Below are 13151 nucleotides of genomic sequence, written 5' to 3'. Positions count from 1 at the left end.
ATGTCCATTTTGGAATTGTATGGCAGAGGGGAGGAAGCTTTTCCTGAATCACTAAGTGCGTGCCTTCAGGTTTCTGTATCTCCTTCCCGGTAGTAACAATGAGAAGAGGGCATGTCCTGTGTGGTGGGGATCCTTAATAATGAATGCCACCTTCCAAAGACACCGCTCCTTGAAAATGTCTTGGATACTACAGAGGCTGGTACCCATGATGGAGCTGACTAATTTTACAAATTTCTGAAACATATTTTCAATCTTGTGCAGTAGACCCCCAATTCCAGACAGTGATGCAGCCAGTTAGAATGCTCTCCGCAGTACATTAGTACAGTTTTTCGAGTATTTTAGTTGACAAACTAAATGACCTCAAACTCCGATTGAAATATAGCCACTGTCTTGCGTTCTTCATAGCTGCATCAACATGTTGCGTCCAGGTTAGGTACTTGAGATTGACACTCAGGAACATTAAACTGCTCACTCTCTCCACTTCTGATCCCTCTAATGAGGATTAGTTGTGTTCCCTTGTCTTACCCTTCCTGAAGTCAACAATCAGCTCTTTGGTCTTGTTGACATTGAACGCAAGATTGCTGCTATGACACCGATCAACTAGCTGGTATATCTCGCTCCTGTATGCCCTTTCGTCACCATACGAAACTGGTTGTATCATCAGCAAATTTAGTAATGGCATTTGAGCTCTCCCTAGCTACATAGTCATGGGTGTGGAGAGAGCCGAACAGTGGGCTATGCACACATCCCTGTGGAAGTGCCAGTGTTGATTGTCAGTGAGGTGGAGATGTTGTTTCCAATCCACTGAGATAGTGGTCTTCCAGTTAGGAAGGCGAGGTTCTAGTTGCAGAGGGAGAGTCACAGGCTTAGGTTCTGTTGCATTTTGATCAGGAAGGTAGGAATGATGGTGTTATATGCTAAGCTATAGTAGTAGACTATTTTCTAAAGGGGAAAAATCTTAAAAATCAGGAGGTGCAAAATGAATTGGGAGTTCTCGTGCAGGATTCCGTAAAGGTTACCTTGCAGATTCTGTCAGTGGTAAGGCAGGCAAATGCAATGTTAGCATTCATTTTGAGAGCACTAGAATAGAAAATAGAATAGAATAATACAGCATAGTACAGGCCCTTCAGCCCACAATGTTGCACCGACCCTTAAACCCTGCCTCCCATATAACCCCCCACATATAAAATAAAATACAATATAAAAGCAAGGATGTAATGCTGAGGCTTTACAAGGCATTGGTCACACCGCACTTGAAGTATTATGAGTAGTTTTGGTTTCCTTATTTAACAAAAGATGTGCTGTCATTGGAGCGGGTCCAGAGGAGGTTCACGAGAATCATTCTGGGAATGAAAGTGTTAACGTATGTATGTGGAGTATTTGATGATCCTGGGATGTACGCGCTAGAGTTTGGAAGAATCAGGGCTACCTCACTGAAACTTACCAAATACTGAAAAGGTCTGTAGAGAGTGGATATGGGGACAATGTTTCCTATAGTGGGTGAGTCCAGAATCAGAGGGCACAGCCTCAGAATAGAGGGATGTCCATTTAAAACAAAGATGAGGAGGAATTTCTTTAGCCAGAAGGTAGTGTACTTGTGGAACTCATTGCCACAGATGGTAAAGATGGGTTCTTGATTACCCAGGGTGTTAAAGATAATGGCGAGAAGGCAGGAAAGTGGAATTGGGAGGGTTAGTAAATTAGCAATTATGTTGCAGACTTGATGGGCCAAATGGCCTAATTCTGCTCATATATCTTAGGTTCTGATGAAAAGCCATCCACCTGAAACATCCGGACAGCAAAAATGCATAGATTAGAATCCTTCAACATCATCATCCTCTCAAAACTAATCAATAAGCTTCAAGACCTTGGCCTCAACACCTCCAGGTGAAGTTGGATCATATAACCTTATAACAATTACAGCACGGAAACAGGCCATCTCGGACCTTCTAGTCCGTGCTGAATGCTTACTCTCACCTAGTCCCACCGACCTGCACTCAGCCCGTAACCCTCCATTCCTTTCCTGTCCATATAACTTATCCAATTTTACTTTAAATGACGATATCGAACCTGCCTCTACTACTTCTACTGGAAGCTCATTCCACACAGCTACCACTCTCTGAGTAAAGAAGTTTCCCCTCGTGTTACCCCTAAACTTTTGCCCCCTAACTCTCAACTCATGTCCTCTTGTTTGAATCTCCCCTACTCTCAATGGAAAAAGCCTATTCACATCAACACTATCTATTTCCCTCATAATTTTAAATACCTCTATCAAGTCCCCCCTCAACCATCTACGCTCCAAAGAATAAAGACCTAACTTGTTCAACCTTTCTCTGTAATTTAGGTGCTGAAACTCAGGTAACATTCTATTAAATCTTCTGTGTACTCTCTCTATTTTGTTGACATCTTTCCTATAATTCAGTGACCAGAACTGTAAACAATAGTCCAAATTTGGCCTTACCAATGTCTTGTACAATTTTAACATTACATCCCAACTCCTATACTCAATGCTCTGATTTATAAAGGCCAGTATACCAAAGGCTTTCTTCACAATCCTATCCACCTTCTGGAGTTCCCTGAAGGAGATTCCACCTTCAGGGAACTATGCACCATTATTCCTAGATCACTCTGTTCTACTGCCTTCCTCAATGCCCTACCATTTACCATGTATGTCCTATTTTGATTAGTCCTACCAAAATGTAGCACCTCACACTTATCAGCATATGCCATCTTTCAGCCCACTCTTCTAACTGGTCTAAATCTCTCTGCTCTGAAAACCTACTTCATTATCCACAACGCCACCTATCTTAGTATCATCTGCATACTTACTAATCCAATTTTCCACCCCATCATCCAGATCATTAACGTATATGACAAACAACATTGGACCCAGTACAGATCCCTGAGGCACACCACTAGTCACCGGCCTCCAAACTGACAAACAGTTATCCACCACTACACTTTGGTATCTCCCATCCAGCCACTGTTGAATCCATTTTACTACTTCAATATTAATACCTAACGATTGAACCTTCCTAACTAACCTTCCATGCGGAACCTTGTCAAAGGCTTTACTGAAGTCCATATAGACAACATTCACTGCTTTACCCTCATCAACTTCCCTAGTAACCTCTTCAAAAAATTCAATAAGATTTGTCAAATATGACCTTCCATGCACAAATCTATGTTGACTGTTCCTAATCAGACTCTGTCTATCCAGATAATTATATATACCATCTCTAAGAATAATTTCCATTAATTTATCCACCACTGATGTCAAATTTACCACCTATAATTGCTAGGTTTACTCTTAGAACCCTTTTTAATCAATGGAACAACATGAGCAATACGCCAATACCATCCCTGTTTTTAATGACATTTGAAATATTTCTGTCAGAGCCCCTGCTATTTCTACACTAACTTCCCTCAAGGTCCTAGGGAATATCCTGTCAGGACCCATCGATTTATCCACTTTTATATTCCTTAAAAGCTCCAGTACTTCCTCCTCTTTAATCAACATAGTTACCATAACTTCCCTACTTGTTTCCCTTACTGTACACAATTCAATATCCTTCTCCTTAGTGAATACTGAAGAAAAGAAATTGTTCAAAATCTCCCCCATCTCTTTTGGCTCCACACATAGCTGTCCACTCTGATTCTCTAAGGGACCAATTTTATCCCTCACTGTCCTTTTGCTATTAATATAACTGTAGAAATCCTTTGGATTTATTTTCACCTTACTTGCCAAGCAACCTCGTATCTTCGTTTAACTTTCCTAATTTCTTTCCTAAGATTCTTTTTACATTCTTTATATTCCTCGAGCACCTAATTTACTCCATGCTGCCTATATTTATTGTAGATATCTCTCTTTTTCCAAACCAAGTTTCCAATATCCCTTGAAAACCATGGCTCTCTCAAACTTTTAACCTTTCCTTTCAACCTAACAGGAACATAAATATTCTGTACCCTCAAAATTTCACCTTTAAATTACCTCCATTTCTCTATTACATCCTTCCCATAAAACAAATTGTCCCAATCCACTCCTTCTAAATCCTTTCGCATCTCCTCAAAGTTACCCTTTCTCCAATCAGAAATCTCAAACCCGGGTCGAGTCCTATCCTTCTCCATAATTATATTGAAACTAATGACATTGTGATCACTGGACCCGAAGTGCTCCCAACACATACCTCCGTCACCTGACCTATCTCATTCCCTAACAGGAGATCCAACACTGTCCCCCCTCTAGCTGGTACCTCTATGTATCCTGCACACATTTTACAAACTCCAAACCATCCAGCCCTTTTACAGTATGGGCTTCCCAGTCTATGTGTGGAAAATTAAAATCTCCCACAATCACAACCTTGTGCTTACTACAAATATCTGTTATCTCCTTACAAATTTGCTCCTCCAATTCTTGCTCCCCATTAGGTGGTCTATAATACACCCCTATAAGTGTTACTACACCTTTCTCATTCCTCAATTCCACCCAAATAGCCTTCCTAGACGAGCCCTCTAATCTATCCTGCCAGAGCACCGCTGTAATATTTTCTCTGACAAGCAATGCAACACTTCCCCCTCTTGTCCCTCCGATTCAATCACACCTGAAGCAACGAAATCCAGGAATATATAGTTACCATTCACACCTTGCCTGCAACCATGTTTCACTAATAGCTACATCATCATATTTCCAGGTATCAATCCATGCTCTAAGCTCATCCATCTTTCTTACAATGCTCCTGGCATTAAAATAAATGCATTTAAGAAATTCTCCACCTCTTACTCTCTGTTTATCTCTAACGATGCAAACAACTTTACTGTCTTCTTTTTCTTCCTTCTCCCATACATCTGTTCCTACACTTTGGTTCCCCCCACCCCGTATCTAGTTTAAATCCACTGGAGCCTCTCTAGAAAACTTACCTGCAAGAATATTTGTCCCCCTCCAGGTCAGATGTAAACCGTCCCACCGGAACAGGTCCCACCTTCCCTAGAAAACTGCCCAATTATCTATAAATCTGAAGCCCTCCCTCCAGCACCATGTCTTCAGTCACGTGTTGACCTGCACTATCTTACTATTTCTAAACTCACCTGCACGTGGCACTGGTAGCAATCCTGAGATTGCTATCCTGGAGGTCCTGTCCTAAACTCGCCTTTCAGGACCTCCTCACTCTTCCTACCCACGTCATTGGTCCCTACATGGACCACGACATCTGGCTGCTCACCCTCCCTCTTGAGAATACTGGGAACTCGATCCGAGATATCGCGGACCCTGAGTGGTGCCACAACAACCTTTCACTCAATGTCAGCAAGACCGAGGAGCTGCTGACTGACGTCAGGAGGGGGAGGCCAGAGGGTCAGCAACTTTCAATTCCTCAGCATTATCATTTCAGAGGATCTTTCCTGGGCCCAGCAAATAAGTGCAATTGTAAAGAAAGCACTGGAGCGCCTCTACTTCCTGAGAAGTTTGCAAAAATGTGGCATGACATCTAAAAGTTTGACAAACTACTATACATGTGTGGTTGAGAGTACATTGGCTGGCTGCATCGGGGGCTGGTATGTAAACACCAATGCCCTTGAGCAGAAAATCTTCCAAAAAGTTGTGTATGTGGCTCGTCCATCATGGGCAAAGCCCTCCCCATGGAAAGCAGCATTCGTCATCAACGACCCCCACCACCAGGTTCAGGTACAGTTATTACCCCTCAACCATCAGGTTCTTGAACCAGAGGGGATAACTTCACTGAACTACATTCGCCCCATCACTAAACTGTTCCCACAACCTAAGGACTCACTATCAAGGACACTTCATCTCATGTTCACAATATTTATTGCTTATTTATTATTATTATATTTCTTTTGTATTTGTACTATTTGTTGTCTTTTGTGCATGGGTTGTTTGTGTGTTCTGTTGGGTGTGGTCTTTCATAGGTCTTTCATATGTTTCTTGGACTTACTGTGTATGCCCACAAGAAAACAAATCTTAGGTTAAATACCGCGAGGTATATGTACTTTGATAATAAATTGAACTTTGAAAGGTTAATGTTTTTTTTCTGTCTGGTCTTGACCTCCCCCTCCCACCTCCGTGAAAGCAGCATTCTGCTTTTAATTCAGTTTTCCAGCATCTGCAGTTTTGTGCTTTCAGTATAAATCAGATTAATCAGCTGCTACAAAACATCAATTTGTTACTATCTGCTGGAGGAACACAGAAGATCAGGTAGCATCTATGGAAAGGAATAGAGCCAACGATTTGGGCCGAGATATTTCACGACTTCCAAGCTTTCTTTGTATAGATGCTTCCTGACCTGCTGAGTTCCGCCAGCATTTTGCGTTTACTATGGACATCAACGTCTGCAAAATATCTTACGTTTGTGATTTTTTTTAAAAAATATGGTTGGTTGTTTTTAGTCCAATAATTACACAAGTTCATCAAGAAATCACTGAGATAAAATTTCGGCTAAACGAACAGCATAGCTGTGATGGCACGGTAGCGGTTAGCGCATCGCTTTACAGCGCCAGTGACCAGGGTTCAATTCCCGCTGCTTTCTGAGATGAGTTTGCACATTCTCCCTATGACCCTGTGGGTTAAATGGTGACATCGGTGTTGTTGGGTGGAGTGGGCTCGTTCGACCCGAAGGGCCTGTTACTGTACATCTCTAAATGAATAAATGCGACTTGCGCTAAAATGAAAATTGCTCCACAGAAGTTCAGCCCTATATATTACCTATGATACATATACAAGTTTTAATCAATATTTTCAAAAAAAAAAACACCAGTACCACAATAATCTAAATGCAATTCGACGTGAGAGTAAATTTCACGTTAATCGCTGCACAGTACCTTTCCCGTCCTTGTCTACAATTGTCATGTCCGCGTTTGCCTCCGCCAGTACCTCCATGGTAAGTTCATGCCCCGCCTGGGCAGCAACCATTGCCGGCGTCCTGCCATTAAGATCCAGCAGGTCTGGTTCAGCCCCAAGCGACAGCAGCAGTTTGCATATTTCAACATCGTTAGCGAGGGCAGCCACGTGTAAAGCGAACTCCCCCTGGCTTGGCTCGCCCAAATTCACCAGGTGTGGAACTCCCAAAGCGATCAACTTTTCTATCTCGGCTTTCTCCCGCTGCCTGACAAACTGGATGAGTTTGTAAACTTGCAAAATTTGAAGACGTCCTTGTGCAATGTGCGACATTTCGCCATTGCATGACAAGTTACTCTGTCCCGAATGTGAAGAATTCTAAACAAAAGACAAGAGTATTTGATATTTAGAATCAAGTTTTCATCTGCTCTCGTTTCCTGTAATGTAGGTGTAATTTACTTCTCACTGACATTTTGCAAATGAAGACTAGGTTTAGTTGTTTGCAATGCGTGTATAAAATAATAAAAAATGGATCTGTTGAGTCCGAATTTAAGCCCTCATCTGCAGCATGTTAACATAAGGAGAGGCTAACTTACCTCGCTCAGAGAAACTTCATTGCCTGCCTGTTAACAAGTTTACACTAAGCGAGCCTAGCTGAAGACTGGTATTGCCAACGGTTTCACCTCGCTGCAATTCAACACTGAGAACAAACCAGAGAAAATACGACCATAATAATTTAATCTGCTGCTCTGGACGAGAGACCTCCAGAGACAAACACAAAATAGCGAAAGGACTTTCAAACTGAAGCACTCTGCTGCTATGACAACGAAGTGCGACATCACAAAGAAGGCTCTGTAACAAGGAAATGGCTAGCTAAGTTTTAAGCCACGTGGGAGCAACGAAGGAACTCTTTAAAAGGACTCCTATTCTCAATGCTGATTTTTTTTTTTAAATTTTGCGCATTCTGAGACTGATTAAAAAGTGCCGGAACTAAAACTGAAAGGAGTGAGAGGTTTCACAGAAACGTCGGAAATTTCTAACACCGAAAAAGCCATTTGACACACCGCGTCCTTGTTGGTGGAATTAAAAGCTACTAACCTAATTCAGCTTCGACACCTGATCTGTGGTTCTTTGGATTACAGATCTTTAAGATCCAGGCATATTTTTGAAGTGACGAAGTGTCGTGTTTTAAAAGTGGAGAAGAATTCTGCATGTGCCACTTTTTAAGGCTGAGAGTTCCGGACAATGAAAACACTTTTCCTCATTTACACTATAAAATTATTTTATTCAATGCTCCGTGGTTTTTAAACACACTGCCAAAGGAAATAGTTCCTTTTTGTTTACTAGTTTTAGGCTCTTTATGTACCTAAATGAGGTTGTAAATCATCTAGCCTCATGAAATAAAGGACGGTCTTCTTTGGCCCATCATGTCACTGCTGATCATCAATTACCTTTGTTTTACATGGACTATCAGATGTCCTTTGACAAATTGCCACATATAAGAACATAAGAAATGGGAGCAGGAGTCGGCCATCTGGCCCATCGAGCCTGCTCCACCACTCAATAAGATCATGGCTGGTCTAGCCATGGACTCATCTCCACATACCTGCCTTTTCCCCATAACTCTTGATTCCCCTACTATGAAAAGATCTATCCAATCTTTTCTTAAATATATTTACTGAGGTAGCCTCCATTGTTTCATTGGGCAGAAAATTCCGCAGGTTCACCACTCTCTGGGAAAAGCAGTTGCTCCTCATCTCCGTCCTAAATCTACTCCCCCAAACCCTGAGGCTATGTCCCCTAGTTCTAGTCTCACCTACCAGTGGAAACAGCTTTCCTGCCTCTATCCATCCCTTTCATAATCTTATATGTTTCTATAAGAACTCCTCTCATCCTTCTGAATTTAAGTGGGTACAGTCCCAGGCAACTCAATCTCTTCTCATAGTCTAACCACCCCCTCAACTCTGGAATCAACCTGGTGAACCTTCTCTGCACCATCTCCAAAGCCAGTATATCCTTCTTCAAGTAAGGAGACCAGAACTGCACTAAGTACTCTAGGTGCGGCCTCAAAAGTACCCTGTATAGTTGCAGCATAACCTCCTCGCTCTTACATTCAACCCCTCTAGCAATGAAGACCAACATTCCATTTGCCTCTTGTTCACCGGCTGCACCTGCAAACCAACCTTTTGTAATTCACGCACAAGCACTCCCAAGTCCCTCTGCACAGCAGCATGCTGCAATTTTTACCATTTAAATAATAATCTAAACTTACTTCCATTTTTCCTTCCAAAGTGCATTGTCTCGCATTTACCAACATTGTGCTCCATCTGCCAGGCCCTTGCCCACTCACTTAACCTATCTATACTCTTTGCAGATTCTCTGTATCTTCTGCACAATTTGCTTTTCCACTCAATTTAGTGTCATTAGCAAATTTAGATACATTACACTCAGTTCCCTCTTCCAGATCTTTAATGTATATCGTGAGCAGTTGCAGGCCCTGCACTGACCCCTGTGGCACACCGCTCACCACTGATTGTCAACCAGAGTAACATACATGTATGCCAAATTTCTACTTTCTAATCCTCTATCCATGCTAATACATCGCCCTCAACTCTATGCATCCTTATCTTATAGATAATCCTTTTATGCGGCACCTTATAGATAATCCTTTTATGCGGCACCTTATCAAACACCTTCTGTTCCCCTCTATCCATTGCGCTCATTATATCCTCAAGAACTCCAGTAAGTTTGTCAAACAGGACCTGCCTTTGCTGAATCCATGCTGTGTTTGCCTGATGGATCTATTTCTTTTCAGATGGCTCGCTATTTCTTCTTTAATGATATCTTCAACTACAGATATTAAACTAACTGGCCTATACTGTAGTTACCTCCCTTTTGCCTACATATTTTTTTGAACAGTGGTGTAACATTCGCTATCTTCCAATCCGCTGGGATCTGCCCAGATTCCAGAGAATTTGTCAGGGTCCGATCCGGAACCGCGTTCCAGGTTTTGATCTGGTCCAGGGGCTCCGGACTCCGGGTCCTGCAGTTGTCCCTCCCGTCACCCATGATCTAGTTAGGACCCACCTGGTTCAAGGAGACACACCTGTAACTCATTGAACTGCAGGTGTTTATAAGGGGCCTTGGAACTGGGACCAGATGGGTAGTCATTTTGTTCTGTTTCTCCGCTGGCTCCGAACTCGTCTCTGCATTCTGTTATCCTGCCCGGGCTCAGACCTATTCTTCATCATGCTTCTCTGCCCGTACCAGTACTGCCAGGTTGGTCCTCTCCCCCACCTTTCTTCCCATGCGCTGGTCCCGCTTCTCCGCTCGGTTTTGTTTTTCACGCAGTCGCGCTGTCTGCCGGCCATTTCCGAATTTCCCGTTGTTATGGCTGTTGTGTTGGTCGACTTGGACCTATGTCTGTTCCTACCCCTTGCCCCTGTCGGGCACGTCTGGCCGACCTGCCTCGGCCCGGCAGGGGTTCTGCCTGTTCCTAACCCTTGCCTCCGTCGGGCAGCTCCGGCCGATGGGCCGTGGCCCGGCGGGGGTTCTGCCTGTTCCTAACCCTTGCCTCCGTCGGGCAGCTCCGGCCGATGGGCCGTGGCCCAGCGGGGTTTCTGCCGGTTCCTATCCCTTGTCTCCGTCGGGCGGCTCTGGCCGATGGGCCGTGGCCCGGCGGGGGTTCTGCCGGTTCCTATCCCTTGCCTCCGTTGGGCGGCTCCGGCCGATGGGCCGTGGCCCGGCGGGGTTTCTGCCGGTTCCTATCCCTTGTCTCCGTCGGGCGGCTCTGGCCGATGGGCCGTGACCCGGCGGGGGTTCTGCCGGTTCCTATCCCTTGCCTCCGTTGGGCGGATCCGGCTGATGAGCCGTGGCCCGGCGGGGGTTCTGCCTGTTCCTATCCCTTGCCTCCGTCGGGCGGCTCTGGCCGATGGGCCGTGGCCCGGCGGGGTTTCTGCCGGTTCCTATCCCTTGCCTCCGTCGGGTGGCTCCGGCCGATGGGCCGTGGCCCGGCGGGGGTTCTGCCGGTTCCTATCCCTTGCCTCCGTCGGGTGGCTCCGGCCGATGGGCCGTGGCCCGGCGGGGGTTCTGCCGGTTCCTATCCCTCGCCTCCGTCGGCCAGATCCGGCCGACCCGCCATGACCCGGCGGGGTTTCTGCCCCCTCCTTCTCTTCCGCCCGAACTCTGGGATAGTGCCCGCACCCGCCTAGGGGTCCGCGTCGTGCCCAGGCCTCCGGTGTCTCCGCCTGGGAGGTGCCCCTACCCGGGATACATGCGGCCCAACCAGGGAGGGCTCTCCTCTAGCCTATCGCCACCTGGACCTGCCTGCCTGAACCTGAACCCCGGGAGCCTGCCTGCCTGCCTGAACCTGAACTACGGGAGCCTGCCTGCCTGAACCTGAACCCCGGGAGCCTGCCTGCCTGCCTGAACCCCGGGAGCCTGCCTGCCTGCCTGAACCCCGGGAGCCTGCCTGCCTGAACCTGAACTACGGGAGCCGCTCTGCTCCGCCTGCCTGAACCCCAGCTGCCCTTAAGTGCCATGGCATCCCCATCCTGTCCTCCCCCTAGTACTTCAGTGCCTTCGTCCTGTGTTTGGGTCCATCCGGCCCCTCTTGACAGAATTTTGGTAAATTATCACCAAATCCTCTACTATAAGAATACGTACACAACGTATTCATCAGGAATCCTGATGAAGGGTCTCGGCCAGAAACATTGGCTACTCTTTTCTCACGGATGCTGCCTGACCTGCTGAGTTCTTCCAGCGTTGTGTACGTATTCTTTGATCCACAGCATCTGCAGTTGGATTTTTGTGTTTTGTTCCTCTACTATAACCTCTGCCATTTCTTTCAGTACCCTGGGATGCATTCCATCGGGACCAGGGGACTTGTCTACCTTCAGACCCACAAGTTTGCTCAGCACTATCTCTTTAGTGATAGCTATTGTATCAAGGTCCTCACCTCCCATCGCATCCATTACATCTCTTTTTGGCATGTTAGATGTGTTCTCCACCATGAAGACTGACACAAAATAGTCATTCAAAGCTTTAGTTATTTCCTCATTACCGAATATCAATTTCCCCTTCTTGTCCTCCAAGGGACCTACATTCACTTTAGCTACCCTTTTCCTCTTTATATAATTATAATAACCCTTTACTATCCGATTTTATATATTGTGCTGGTTTATTTTCATAATCTATCTTCCCTTTCTTCATTGCTCTCTTAGTGGTTCTTTGTTGCTTTTTAAAGTTTTACCAGTCTTCCAGTTTCCCACTACTCTTCTTTTATTTCCTTAGTTATCCAAGGCTGGATCTCCCCACCCTTACTGTCTATGCTTTTAACCGGAATATACTCTTGTTGAGCACCGTGAAAAATCTCTTCCACTGTTCCTCAACCATCCTCAATCTCTTCCACTGTTCCTCAACCATCCTCAATCTCTTCCACTGTTCCTCAACCATCCTGTGTTCTCAGTCTGTTGCCAAATCCTCTCTCATCCTCTCTCATCCCACTGTAGTTTCCATTGTTTTAGATCAAGCTGTTGCACCCTCCATTTGTATGCGAAACTTCATTATACTGTGATCACTCTTTCCAAGAGGATCCCGAACCACAAGATCACTAATTTTACCTGTCTCATTGCACAGGGCCAGCTTTAAGATAGCACATTCCCTTGTAGGTTCAGTAACATGACATTCAAGAAAGCTATCACGGATGCATTCTATGAAGTCCTCCTCAAGACTGCCTCAACCAACTTGATTCACCCAATCTATGTGCAAGTTAAAGTCCCCCATGATAACTGCTGTTCCATTCTTGCATGCCTCAGAAATTTCTCTGTTTATTGCCTGTGCCTCTGTAATGTTGTTATTCAGTGGCCAATAGACAACTCCCACTAGTGATTTTTCCCCTCTGTTGTACCTAATCTCTACCCAGATGTATTCAACATTTTGTTCCTTAGATCTTATATCGTCTCTCACTATCACCCTGATCTCATCTTTAATTAAGAGTGCTACCCTACCTCCCTTACCTTCCTGCCTATCCTTCCATATTACCCAATATCCTTGGATATTTAATTTCCAATCCTCTCCACCCTACACCATGTTTCTGTAATGGCCATTAAATCATACCCCTTTGTAGTGATTTGTGCCACAAGTTCACTGGCCTTGTTTTGAATACAAGGCATTCAAATAAAGTGCCTTTACACTCATTGTGCTTTTAAAATTTTGTAATCTTTTTCTCTTTTTCACTTGACTTTGCTTCACTTTACTCTTACTTTTCTCCTTTTTATCTTTTGCTTTTTCTTTATCTTTATCC

General features: G+C 44.7%; 1 protein-coding gene across 2 annotated transcripts in view; it reads right to left on the bottom strand.

The window, feature by feature from the left end:
• The window catches only part of ankef1a (ankyrin repeat and EF-hand domain containing 1a), a 65351-nt gene extending 57734 nt beyond the window's left edge, over positions 1-7617 (bottom strand). For both annotated transcript variants that reach the window (XM_073051298.1, XM_073051300.1), the window contains exons 1-2: positions 7444-7617; positions 6832-7225 (exon numbers count right to left, since the gene is read on the bottom strand). In XM_073051298.1, coding sequence (XP_072907399.1) covers positions 6832-7180 — 349 coding nt within the window. In that variant the 5' untranslated portion in view covers positions 7181-7225; positions 7444-7617. The remainder of the gene's footprint in view (positions 1-6831; positions 7226-7443) is intronic.
• Positions 7618-13151: the final 5534 nt, after the last annotated feature.

Source organism: Hemitrygon akajei, chromosome 7 (genome assembly GCF_048418815.1).
Source record: "Hemitrygon akajei chromosome 7, sHemAka1.3, whole genome shotgun sequence".
In the NCBI taxonomy this organism is placed as follows: Eukaryota; Metazoa; Chordata; class Chondrichthyes; order Myliobatiformes; family Dasyatidae; genus Hemitrygon; species Hemitrygon akajei.
This window is presented reverse-complemented; position numbering and strand designations above follow the sequence as displayed.